At 31.6% G+C, this 13666-nt stretch overlaps 1 protein-coding gene and 1 long non-coding RNA gene across 2 annotated transcripts; both read left to right on the top strand.

Moving 5' to 3' along the window:
* Positions 1–973: 973 nt before the first annotated feature.
* On the top strand, positions 974–1600 carry LOC141677746 (uncharacterized). Its single transcript, XR_012557510.1, has 3 exons — positions 974–1029; positions 1358–1399; positions 1584–1600. It is a non-coding gene; the product is annotated as an uncharacterized LOC141677746 (long non-coding RNA).
* Positions 1601–11222: 9622 nt separating this feature from the next.
* Positions 11223–12207, top strand: LOC141678823 (transcription factor SRM1-like). Its single transcript, XM_074485227.1, has 2 exons — positions 11223–11664; positions 11773–12207. The coding sequence occupies exons 1-2, from the start codon at positions 11261–11263 to the stop codon at positions 12014–12016; spliced, it is 648 nt and encodes a 215-aa protein (XP_074341328.1). The 5' UTR covers positions 11223–11260; the 3' UTR covers positions 12017–12207.
* Positions 12208–13666: the final 1459 nt, after the last annotated feature.

The raw sequence follows: 13666 nt of genomic DNA, 5'->3' as shown, positions 1-13666 counted from the left end.
CATCCCTGTTAAACCTTCCCCTCTAATAAAAGTCTTCTTCTTCGGGGATTCTGATACGGTTGATGAGATGCAGCAACGATGTCGTCGTGGCTCTCAGCACCCGGTTGTAATTAGTTTCCAAACTTTTCTGAGTAGTGATCAACCAACCACTGGTTTCCAACGCAGACCAACTGTTTGATTGTTTGTGCAACAGTCTAATATTGCAATTGCTTACTGTGTTCATGGAACCCTCTCTTTTTTTCTTTAATTATCTCTTTCTTTAATATTGTTGGCTGATATTTTGTAGTTTCTATCATTCTCTCTTTCTCATATTCATGGAACCCTCTCTTTTTTTTCTTTAGGGAATTCACTTGCGGTCTTTTGAATGTTTGTATAGCTTAACAGGGACACCTGGGCAAATGAGGCTGTTGCACAAACCATTATTTCTAATTTTATCTTCTGGCAGGTTTGTTTTGTTCTTTTTATAACACTGTCTTCTTTTGTTATACTGGTTCCATTATATTCCTAGTACATTAATGTATTGCATTTTTTCATTAGGCATCCTAAATATAGATTGCTATTTTGTTATGAAAATATTGTTAAATTAAATGCCTGTCCGGAAATTTACAAGTATGTCTTCTTGGTTGAATTGTTAATATTTGGTACTTTTTGTTTGGACATTGTATTTGTGCAGTATTTAAAATATAGCCAACTCTAGCCATATGCTCATGTTTATGTAATTACACATTTTTATTGTATATTATTAGTGTAATATTTTAATTAGTTAGTACGTTTTTTTCCTTTTTACGCTTGGTTTTGCCCAACATTATGCAACTGAAACAATTCGTGTCGCACATCATAGGCTGGTAGGTATAGTGCTTATCCAAGGGGGTAATGACTGATTATTTGATTAAATCAGTTTCAAGTATTTATCACCTACAATCTAGAAGTATATGCTGATATAATTGATAAGGATTGAAGTCAGAGTGCCCGAGTATGGTTGGACAACTCAAAAAGTATTCCATCTCATGAACTTTATTGTAAATGGAGGTAATTTGAACATCTAATGCATTGATAAGTATCTTTTACCTAAATATTATATGTTGATGATTCTGAATCTTTAAATTTCAGTTCGATCCATTGTGTTTACGTTTCATGTACAAGTGTTTAATGTGTTTCTGACAGGTTGTTGCTAATTTGGGTCTTGTTGTACCTGTTTATGATATACAGTCCATTAATGGAGGGTTTGTGTTTCTAAGTGATGTGAGTGATGGTGCATCTACCTATACGGTAACATATAAATGTTATGGATGATGGGTGTAGTTTGTTTTGGTATTAGAGTGTGGGATTTTGATGTAGTGTTTGTGGTTGTTGACAGGTGAGTTTTAGATTGGTGATTTTTCGACCGTTTGTTGGGGAGGTTGTTACTGCTAAGCTATTGGAGTCCACTCCTAATGATTTACGCTATAATGTCTTTTAAGTTGCTTCCTTAATTCATACTTATGTCTTATAGCTACTGCATTCTTTCGTACAGGGTTTTACTTGGTAATATAGTTTTAGGCACAATCATACTTATGTCCCCTCTTCACTTTTCATTGTTGCAGGGACTTTTAGTCGTGTGAGGTGCAGATTTTTTCCAAGTTTTCTGCTGTTGGAGTTCTCTTGTTGCCTGGTTGTGCGAGTTTACTTGGGATTTGGCTGTTATTTATTTTTTTATGATCCTTCAAAAGTCGATTGCTTCCGTTTTGTCTAGTTTCCCTGTGAAGGTGTCGAGATGGTTCTGCAACAATTGGAGTAGGTGGTTGTGGACTTTTCTTCCTGGGTTTCTTAGTTTTTATTTTGATTTTGTTTTGATTGGAGGGAATTAGCTGGTGCTCTTTTGGTGGTGCCAAATGTGGTATTTTAATTTATTTCGGCCTATTTTTGTTTTTTATTCTAAGCCTTTGAGGCTTGGATTGAGATTAGGTTCTTTTGTAGTTGGTTTTGTTCTTTTATTTTTTTTTCTTATTTGTTTTCCTCTTGAAGGTTTGTTTCAAGAGGTAAATATTTAGGGACTCCCTTTGTATATTCTTTCTCTTTTATATGTATTTTATATGTATTTACGAGGCTCATTCTCCTTTACCCAAAAAAATGTGTTCTTTCACTAGTTTTGATTACTTTTTATTTGGCATTGTAAAGAATTTAAAAAATGACCAGAAACTGAAAAATCAGGCTATTCTGTAAATACAAACTTACGACGGTTGTTCATCACATATTCCGTCGTAAGTTACTAATTTACGACGTATTTTTTCGTCGTAAATTTATGTTTTTATCTCATTAAAAGTGGGCTTCGTAAAGTAATATCCGACGTTTTTTCCGTCGTAAGTACATAACTTACGACGTTATTATTCGTCGTATTATTGTATCTTACGACGATAAATTCCGTCGTAAGTAGATTTATTATTTTATTGAGTATGTGGGCCCCAACTTCCTAACTTGCGACGCAATTTTATCTTGTGACGAAAAAACGAACTTACTACTCGACCAAAAACGACGATTTTTTTCCGTCGTAAATGGCTCAATTACGACGATTTCAGTTCAAAAAAACCGTCGTAAATGGCCAGATTTCTTGTAGTTCATTTAATTCATTACATATATTGTTTATAATGAAGGAACAAATATAAAATTCTAAATTTTAATATTATTATTGTGAGGATTCCAAACTTAGATTATGAATAAAATAGACTTAGTAAGTATTTGAACTATTAAATTTATTAGTGTGTTTACAAATCACAAGAAAAAAGAATGTTGTTGGCCAACAACATTGGTAGTGGATGCAAGTACGAGAATTTTAGTAGTGTATTATTGATAATATGATCATCATTACCTATTAATATCATTACCTATTAATGTTATTGACCTTAAATATTGTTTAGGTCTTTTATTTTCTAGTTTGGGTTATAAAATTTAGTTGTAAAAAATGAGTCTAAGTATTATTGATAATATGATCATCATTTCCTATTAATGTTATTGATTAAATATTGTTTAGGTCTTTTGTTTTCTAGTTTGGGCTATAAAATTTTGTTGTAAAAAATGAGTTCGCGGGAAAGTTTGTTATGCCAGGGTGGCACAACAATGATATCACTCTGAGCTCATCAGCTTGCCTCTTATATTTTTAAGAGTTAATTGCATTTTGCAACCCCTATCTTTCATTGAATAACAAAATTATATACTTACTTTCAAAAATACAGTTTGCAACCCCTAACTTTAGATATCAAATACAATATGCATCCCTTTAACTATTTTGTTAAAAATATTTATATTGTGGATGGTAAAATTGAAATTCAGCAAAATATTTAAATAATAATTTTATTTTTTTTAAATTAAACTAAAATTTAGAATTTTAAATTATAAAAATAATATTAATATCAATTATTTTATTACTCAGTATAATTTTTAAAATTTTAAAATATAGATATATTTAGAAACTTTATGATTATATATATAAACATATATTTTGCTTAATAAATATATTTTAAGTATTTAGCATTATGATTAATTTAGAGTATTACTAATAGAAAATAGCTATAATTTTTTTATTGTAAAAAATGTATTAAAATAAATATTTTAATTAATTTGAAATTTTAGTTATTAATATTAATATCTCAATTTCAATTTTATAACCTCAAAGGATGCATGTTGTAGTTGATATTGAAAGTTAAGGGTTGCAAACTGTATTTTGCAAAGTAGGTATACTGTTTTGATCTTAAATGAAAGGTGGGGGTTGCAAAGTGCAATTAACTCTATTTTTAACAATAAATATATATAATTTGTCGGTATGCTAAAGGGAAAAGAGGCAGCTATAGAGAGGACATTGCCTTGTAGTCTTGAGGATTTGTACTTTGGAACTACTAAGAAATTGAAGATATCAAGGAATGTCGCTGATGATGGTACCGGGTAAGCTTATTATTTCGTTAAAGTATGTACCTCTTGTATGATCTGGATGTTTAAATGTTTTATTTATGAAATCATATATGAACTTACGAGTTGTTGATTCTTTTAAATTTGTTTTCTGTTTTAACTTTTTTTCTATTCAACTGGATTTCCTTTCATCAATTGCTCCACCAGTTTAATTTAAGAACATCTACTTGGATATTTGAGTTGTTCCTGTCGCGTCTAGTGGAGTCTGGCCGTAAATATGTATTCTCTTCCTAATGCTTGTAGCATAATTTTTTGCTATGTTTTATGCATTTTTAGATCTTAGTCATTTCGCTGTCAGTTTAGTCAAAGGTATATGTCCTTGTCAATTTTTTGTTCATTGCTGATGCAATTTAAAGGTTTATGTGTTGGCACCGTGAATTTAAATGTGAACTGTGTAGGAATTGGGGTAACATAGTGAGACGTAGAACTTAATTACTTAGAAGACACTTGACACTAAATAAAAATACAACCTCGTAATATTTGACTAATAAATCCAAATTCTACAGATTGTTGTCTCAGATTCGATGCATATTCGCCTCTAGAAATGCCAATTGTAGAACCACCTCTTCAACATCAAAAAGACCCTCTGGTAATTTGGTATTACACACCATGTATGCTTGATCTTTCCATAGCTTGTCTTTTATCATCCCGGCCAAATTCACTCTTTCCACGATTGGTTTAGCATCTGCCCTTGGTCCTGGATGGGCAAGTAATTGTCCTGCTGCAATCCCCTTCTTGGATATCTGAAACTAGGTTATCCAGGAGCTTCTGTAAGAAGTTCGACTCTAGAAATTAGGCAGACATAAAAATATTAATCATAATTTATAGAACAGTTACAGTCTTAATTTTTAATGTATAATGGTTATCAATAGTTTGTATGGATTGCATGGCTATATATTGAAAGTAAATTATAGGTGACACTTACAATGTATTAAATTAAAAAAAATCTGAACTAAATAATAGATACTATTATTAAGCCAAGTGTTGTCAAGAAATATAAATTACGCTGAATCTTTCCTTACAGAGAACAAAGAAACTTCATTTCTCTCCTCCTAGATTCTGGAAACTGCCTTTTCTCTTATCTTTATGCTAACATAAATGTTCTAGGTTGCCCTGTAGAAGTGAAATCTGCATATATAGGAAAACACTTCTGTAGTGTTCAAATGTGTTACTTATGTATTGATCCAACACCTACGTGCGCGCAGGGGTGCAAATCTTGGGATTTTGAGGGAAAATATGACGCTTTCGAAGCCTTCGAGCTTGCCTGTATGTGCGGACACAAATGTAGCATAAAATTGGTACGAATAATCACAGACTAGTTTTGCTAAATTTACTCAATCAACAAGTTGAGTAGGTTTACGAGTAATCTAGGAACTGATCACTGAAAAGCGATCATAAGGGTACTTGAGAGGAACTCAAGATTATGGACTGCACTATGGCAGATATCCAACAATATTAGAGGGATATACTGACGCGAACTGGATATCTAGCAAGTAGGCTCTAAAGTCTATGAGTGACTATGTGTTTACACTAGCTGAAGCTGGAATTTCATGAAAATCCTCAAAGCAGACTGTGATAGCTCATTCCACGATGGAAGCTAAGTTTGTGGCACTAGATAAATACGCCGAAGAGGCTGAATATCTACGCCAATTTTTAGAGAATATTCCAAGATGGCCAAAGTCTATGACTGCAATAGGGATACACTGTGATAGTCAATCCGTTACTGGTAGAGCACAAAGTATGATGCATAATGGAAAGTATCGTTATATACGATATCGACATAGTTCCATTAGATAATTGACCTCAACCGAAATTATCACTATTGACTATATACAGTCAAAGGATAATATCGCAGATCCACTAACCAAAGGGTTATGAAGAAAAATCATTGAGGAATTATCGAAAGGGATGGGCTTTAGCTTGTTGCTTTACAGTGTCATGGTGGACACCCAACCAATGCTAACTAGAGATCCCAAAAACTTGGTTCAATGGGTCAACTAAATCATGATGACCAAATCACAATTCTTCAGAAATTCCTGCAGAACCAGGATGATGTTCCATGGAAAAAATGGACATACTCATGAGAACTGAATGAGTCATAAAAGATATAGTGATAAGTATATCATCGTTTACACAAATGGTCGAATAGTTCAAGGAAAAGAACGTCTACTATCTACCAGTAAAGTCGGTATGCTTATTCGAGCAAAGGTTCAAGGACCATTCTCTACCTATCATATGTTATATCTGATCGAAGAAACTATCACCAAGTCAAACTTCGTGTCTGTCTATCTGGTTTGTGCTACTGAAACATTAATCTCATCCATGTGGGGGATTGTTGGAAAATATGGGTAGTATTCCCATATTGGCAAGTCAATTTGAGCCATAAATTGAGTGGATGAATGTTTCGTGCGTGCAACGAGTGACAATTGGAATACGTTCTCCTCCGAGAAAGATTTTCGAGATACTTTGAATCACTCAAAATGACTAAGAGATGGATGAGATATGATCATCCAAAATTAGTCTCTTAGTAGTTAAAATTTATGAAAAAATGAAAGCCCTACATTAATTTTACAAAGGAGCATACATAGCTTTATATATCAAAGCACTTATATAGTGTTCAAATGTGTTACTTATGTATTGCTCCAATACCTACGTGCGCGCGTAGGGGGTACAAATCTTGGGTTTTCAAGGGATAATCTGAGGCTTGCGAAGCCTTCGAGCTTACCCGCATGTGTGACGTGCGGACACGAATGTAGCAGAAAATTGGCCAGAATAATCACGAACTAGTTTTGCTAAATTTAAATTCCACCGGGCTTGGGCTTTTAAATTTTAATTCAGTTTGACTACATATAATAATAATTGATTTGATGTAATAATAATCTGATTCAATTACGGATTTGATTTATTAATTAATTGATTAATTAACGAGTTTTAACTAATTACACATGGAGTAATGCATACATTTCCTCAAGCCTATATAATATCGTATCAGGCTTAGATTTATTTATTCATTCGATATACAACACACAACCACCTCCCAAACACAAACCCTACCCTCTCTCTGTTCAGGTGGTAGTTTCTTACTCCGTTCTAGTTTGACGAGGGTGTTGTTCGCGTAACATCGCCATCTTCTCATTTTATCCTGGGAGGCTAACGACTCACACATACGGTAAGGGCCGCAATAGCTTTAAGGATACATTTATACGAGTGGACACGAGTACATCTTCTTCATATCTTTTTATTGCTTTTTGTTATTCACACACCTATATTTTTGTATTAATCGCAAATTGTGATAACAATACCCTCCGATGTTGTTTTCATAATTGATGAAAAGCCTCGTAGCATCTTCAAGAAGGTTGGAGATGATCTTATTGCAACTCAAAAGATCTCTTTAACAAAAGTATCGACAGGTTACATTGTACATCTTAATACCCTTGACGGCCGTAGTTTGATGCTAGCGTTTAGTTCCTGTGTTAGTCTAACCTATGAAGAAGTTATTAAAGGAGAAAGAATGCATTTATCTAAGGAACCTACTAGAAAATAAAACTTGATAATCAAGTTTGACATCGAGTAAGCAAGGGCATCTCTAGACGTTCTGAAAGTGGAGTTCTTCTAAAACATGAATAATAAAATATTACTTTTTACATTGAAAAATAATTATTATGTAATTTGTTTGTCAAACATTTCCTCCACAAATTTTGTTAGTACAATAGAATTTTTATCATTTTAAATGTCATGAAATTTTCGAGAAAAAGATTCTATTATTAACTTCATAGGGATATAAATATCACATTTTACTGAAAATTTTTATTTCACATAATTAGACTGTGCGATATATTTCACATCTTCATTAAATTTTTTTAACTAGTATTGAAATCAAATTCAGAATGACAATAAATATTTATAATTTTTTCATTCCCTACAGTTAAACTATTTATGTTGAAACTCTGGATGCCTAACATAGAACAGGTTTAACAACTAGTATACTATGGCTAAGTTTTGTTCATTATCTTAATTATATTAAAAAACCTTATTGAATTTTACTAAGGCTAATATTTTGAGTTTTTTTACAATGGAAGGATTTATTGTAAAGCACTGATGCAGAACAAATTTACAGGCTAAAGAAGAAAATAACACATGAACTAAGGTAATGTCACATTCATGACTCACTGGAATTGTGTAATAACATGAGTTATTTCAATGTATAATTAGACGGTGTCTTCGTGCATTACTTATTTTAATATTGGGTTTACCATACTTTGACCCTTAATATTTCTCCGAAAATACCCTGGAACCTTCAAAATACCAAAACGAATCTCCGCATCATTGAAGTATGGCTTTTGTACATCCCGATACTTTTCCGTTCAGAAACATCTTTAGCTATATCAACTGAGGGTAAATAAGTTATTTTCTTATTTATTCTTATAACCTGGCCCTTGAAATATGCCCATTTGTACACAATAACACATTTAGCAAAACAAATTCATTTTTCTTGTTCATTGCTCTCGTTTAGAAAGGAAACATGTTTGTAGTGTATAATACACACTCTTTATGTTATAACCGTTGTTATGTTGAATGTATGAGTAAGTTTTTAGTGTGCATCCGTGATCTGCAATCTCTATAATTTGTTTATCTTTTTCTCAGCAAAAATTAGCCATTATCTTAGCTATTTGAATTTGGGAATTGGCTGGGAATAGTAAGTTGCATACATATGTCATTACTGGAGTTAGAGAGTATATCAGGGTTGGGAATAGTTTGACGAAAAGGTGAATTCTCGTATGTTGTTTCGAATAGCTTGGTTAAGAAGGCTATGAGAAATATTAGTAAAAATAGGGATAAAAATTTGTCTGTGAATGATAAAAGGAGGAGGCTTAGAAGTAACTCTATTTAAATTTCTAACCTGGTCGAGAATTGCACGAAATAGGAGCTACACTAGGATCTCTATTTGAGTTTAAGAGTGTAATTGGGTTGGAAATTACAAGAGAATGCGGCCTAATTATTTCTCTGCTTACATTTTAGTGCATACTTTCATCTACCTCCAAAATCCCACCTCTATTTGAGTTTAATGGCGTATCTACATTGTTAGAACTACTAGCCTCGAAATAAGATTGATCTCAGAACTCACTACACAGTGCACGCTCAACAGTAAGCATGTTTGCATGTCATTTCTCCCTACGTAGGTTTAATGATAATGGGTTCAAAAAGAAAGTTTTGAAAGTAAGAATAAGTGAAAAAAGACTTTGTCGGACTATCGATATGAAAATTTCGTCTCCAGTAACCGGAAATAGGGACGATACTTACAAAAGCCAAACTTTAGGGATAAAAAGAAATGTTTTTGTAGTTTGAAAGATCCGGTGTATTTTCGGAAAAATATTAAGGGTCAAAGTTTGATAAACCCTTTAATACATTACTATTAAAAACCTTTTATAATTCAATTTACCGTTGCCAATGGTTGAAGAACAAGTCTGTTTATTTCTTGTTAATAACATTTGAATAATGTTGAAATTTGTAAATATTCAAAGTATTGTAATAGGAATAATTCAATTTACTATTGCCAATGGTCTTTAAAGGCTTTCAAATAACTTATGGAAGGCTAGTCCGTAAATCAGCCACAAACATAAGTGTCTGATTGTAAGCATTTATTAAACAGTCATTCGAAAAAGCTGGGTTCCTGGGTGGAAGCGCAAAAACCCTGACGAAGGCCATTCTAGATAAGGATATTCTCTTATTTTCGAGCAAAATATCTCTTCAATACGTATCTACGATTTTTTTACACATAATTAATGATGCATAAACATGAAATACGACATAATTATATGATAAATCACATATTATTAAGCTGATCAATATTTGAGCATTCATAGTCAAGAATTATAATAATATATAATCAAGAATAATGTTGGTCTTTGATCTCATATACATAGTAGATTATGGTGATTTTGGAGTTTACACACATATTTTCATTGTTGTTTATGCTGGCATGCCTTATTTTATTGGGTAAGCAGAGTAGGTTCCACTAGCCGCGGTTTGGTTTCACGTCCAATAACACTATCTTTTATTATGTTGTAACAAAATACTCATGTAAGACTATTGAAAGAATTTGAAATGAATAATTAAATATATAAGTTAAAATATTTTGTTGAAAACTAGAAGGTTCAATAGTTTCTTAAAAATAATATAATTTTATAAGTAAAGAAATAAGAATTTAAATGTGTAATAATTTGATTTTGTAGTTTTACAATTTAAAAATTTCATAACTATAATTTTTAATCTTTTGTTTGGTTGTAGTGTGTCTACTCTAATTCGATTTAAAGTACCATTTAAATGTATGCATGGAACAAAAATAATTAAACAATTAAACAACATAAATAATAAAATAGCAACTTTTTAATTTTTTTGGGCCATCTATACTATACTATTATAAGCAAAACACCCTCTATTTGGTAGTCGGTTGCTCGTTGTTTGGTACGACGAATAACAACGGTAAGATCTAAAGTCAGAAAGATGAGAACCGTTGGATGCAAAAATAAAATACTATTATATTAATATTTAAAATGCTCTCATGAATTTAGGTTTCGAACTCCGTCAAGAGCTTAGTATATATATATTTAAACTTTTATTATTATTATTATAAGCAGAACACCCTCTATTTGGTAGTCGGTTGCTTGTTGTTTGGTACTATGAATAACAACTGTCAGATCTAAAGTCAGAAAAATGAGAACCGTTGGATGCAATAATAAAATATTATTATATTAATATTTAAAATGCTCTTATGGATTAAGGGTTCGAACGCCGTCAAGAGCTTAGTATATTTAAACTTTTATTATTTGATTTTAACAATTTGTACAGGTTCAGGGTTTGAGTCCCGTGAATAACATATTATATTATATTATTTATTTTTAGTCAATTCTCAAATTATTATAAACTTATATTGTTATAACTTATTTATATTCTTTATTTTATTTTTCAACTATTGAAAATTATATTATAAAATATATTATTAAAAATTATCGAATGTTAAAAGCAACCCGTGCATCGCACGGGTTATAGGCTAATATATTCTATTTTTAAATTTGATTTGTAATAACGTGCTCTTCTTTCAATAATTTTAATTAAATATTTTATTTTTAAAAATGGATTAAATATATTTTTATTCTTAGTACGGTGCAGCTGCTAATTTTTTTATAGTATTCTAACAGCATTTATATCTCTATCTACTGCACACGGATTTCCTTATTAATTTTGTTTGAAAAAAACCTTCTACTGTTCCTATATAACTCACATTTGTCCCTGTAGTCCACCCCATCTCTTTGTGAAGAAAATGAGGGAAAACATGGAGGGATTGTTCTCTAATGTCCCACAAATTAGTGAGAATGATATGTATACGAGTGATGGATGGACTTTCAAGGATAATAAGTTATATGAAGATACTATGGAAGAATTTGAAGACTATGGTTCTGTAGCATTTTTTCAAAGGGTGGCCCTTCTGATGCCATGGAAAACCATGGAATCCATCAAACTTCATCATCAGATTTTGATGGAGGAATTGAAGTGGATCAAGTCATCCAACGGTGAATTTGAAGATATTATCATAGAGGACAGTGTTGATTTTGAAGATATTGTCAGAGAGGATATCATGACTGAGGGGGAAGTAAAACAGCAAGCTAACCAGCAGACCAGCAGGCCAAAGAAAAGAGGAATAGCATGGACAATGGAAGAACACTGGTAACATTACAATCTTTAATGGTCACTCTTTAAATTTGTTTTCCTTTAAACATATAATCATCTTGTTAACCTAAATTATTTAAATTTTGGGTTGAGTAAATTTGACAGGGCATTTATGAGGGGGTTAGAAGTATGCGGAAAAGGAGACTGGAAGAACATATCCCAGTTTTTTGTGTCTTCCAGGACTCCAACTCAGGTTGCAAGTCATGCTCAAAAATTCTTCAAGCGCATGGAGAAAACAGAGGCTGAGAAAAGTAGGACAACCATTAACGACATTCAGTGTTTGTGTTGCACCTGTACCCCATGCAAGTTTGGGTCCTCGGTGTCTTTAGCCAAATCCTCCAGGAAATAAATTAAGGAGCTTATGATTATGTGCTCCATTTCCCTAATAATACTGGTGTTCATTTATATGTATGCCTGAACTTTAAATAATACTGATGTTGTTTGTGTCTTAGTTTCTTTGTTTTATTTCTTCAGGATTGTAAGAGCTATATGTACCAATAATGAGTGCCTCATTATGAGGCTAAAATAATAATATTTAGATGATTATCATCTGGTTACCGGAACAAATTTCTTTTGGTTATTCTACTTTTTTTTTCTTAGAATTTTCTTTGATTAAAAAAATGAGTCAATTAAACTCCCTCTGTGTGATATGAAGAATGCATGGTACATGACCAGCATCTGATATACCTAGAAAACAACTTGTTGACTATGTTTTATTGCTTACTAAACACATGATAATGCAAAGCTGTGTATCCACATACCATTAATAAAAACAATTACGTACACCTAGGAGATTTAATTTTCTGTTTTGCAGTGTACCCAATTTGAGTACCCAAGTTCTTTTAGTAAAGCCTCTCGTTTTCACAGACTCAGTAAATTCTTTAATTGTACTCAGTGATACCTAGTACCAAGGATATGATACTAATAATATTTCAAGTCATTTTTTTAAAAAATAAATTATAATATTTCCCACTAATTATAGTACTGTCTTATAATCGGGGCATTCAATATTTTAATTATGTTAATTCATAACTTTTTTAATTATATAAATAAATTAGTCTTTAAGTTTAGAGCCTCTTTTTAACGTTTTAAATTTTTTTAACTTCAACAGTCCACTCAACAAATATACAAATAAAACTTTAAATCTAGTGCTGGTTTAACAAATAATATTCAACCGAATTTATCTTAAAAAAAGGACTAATATAAAATTTATATCGAAAATTATATTAACTGTAGAATCATATTTAAACTTGATTTTAATCATTAAAACGCACTTTTTTTACAATTCAAATAAAATTTCTTTAACAAACATATACATTTTATAAAATCAGATCCAATGGTTCTTGACTATATATATAATTAAAGATCTAATGATAAATTGGGTCTAATTCAGATTTGATGTTAAAAATGGGTAAAAGGCTGAGCCAGCATATTTATATAACTCTTTAAGTATTTTTCAAATTCACACGTTAATGTCACTTTATAGTCTACGACTCTACATACATTCAATTATTTACATAATTGATGATTTTCATCCACCTAAATGCGACTGGTTGAAAACCGTCACATTAAACTAAATTCGACTGCAAGGGGTTGAATTTAGTTAAATGCAACCTGTTTTGGGACCGGTCGTACATATGTGAGTGATATTTAGTAGGTCGCTTGAATTTAACGTAATTTTGACCTGAAACGTTTAAATTTCGACCGACTAATTTCGATCGGAAGTGATTGAAATTTAAATTTGAATTTTTACATGAAATTTGAAAATCCCCCAAAATTTTAAATTTTTTTAAAAACTTTAAAATACGCGCCCAAATATTAAATTCAACCGTATATAGCCAAAAATATGATTTTAAATTCAACCGCATTCGGCCAAATTAACTTACACCATTTCAAAATTTTCATTTTTCTTGTTCATTGCTCTCGTTCAGAAATGAAACATGTCTGTAGTGTAATACATAAACATAAGTGTCTGATTGGAAGAATTTATTAAACAGTC

The sequence above is a fragment of the Apium graveolens genome, chromosome 8 (assembly GCF_009905375.1).
Source record: "Apium graveolens cultivar Ventura chromosome 8, ASM990537v1, whole genome shotgun sequence".
Taxonomy (NCBI): Eukaryota; Viridiplantae; Streptophyta; class Magnoliopsida; order Apiales; family Apiaceae; genus Apium; species Apium graveolens.
Note: the sequence above shows the minus strand (reverse complement) of the source record. Positions and strands in the feature narration are given on the sequence as shown.

Coding starts and splice junctions, on each gene's coding strand:
- LOC141678823 (XM_074485227.1), top strand. CDS start 11,261: ATGAGGGAAAACATGGAGGGATTGTTCTCTAATGTCCCACAAATTAGT. Junction 11,665..11,772: donor TGGACAATGGAAGAACACTG/GTAACATTACAA, acceptor TAAATTTGACAG/GGCATTTATGAGGGGGTTAG.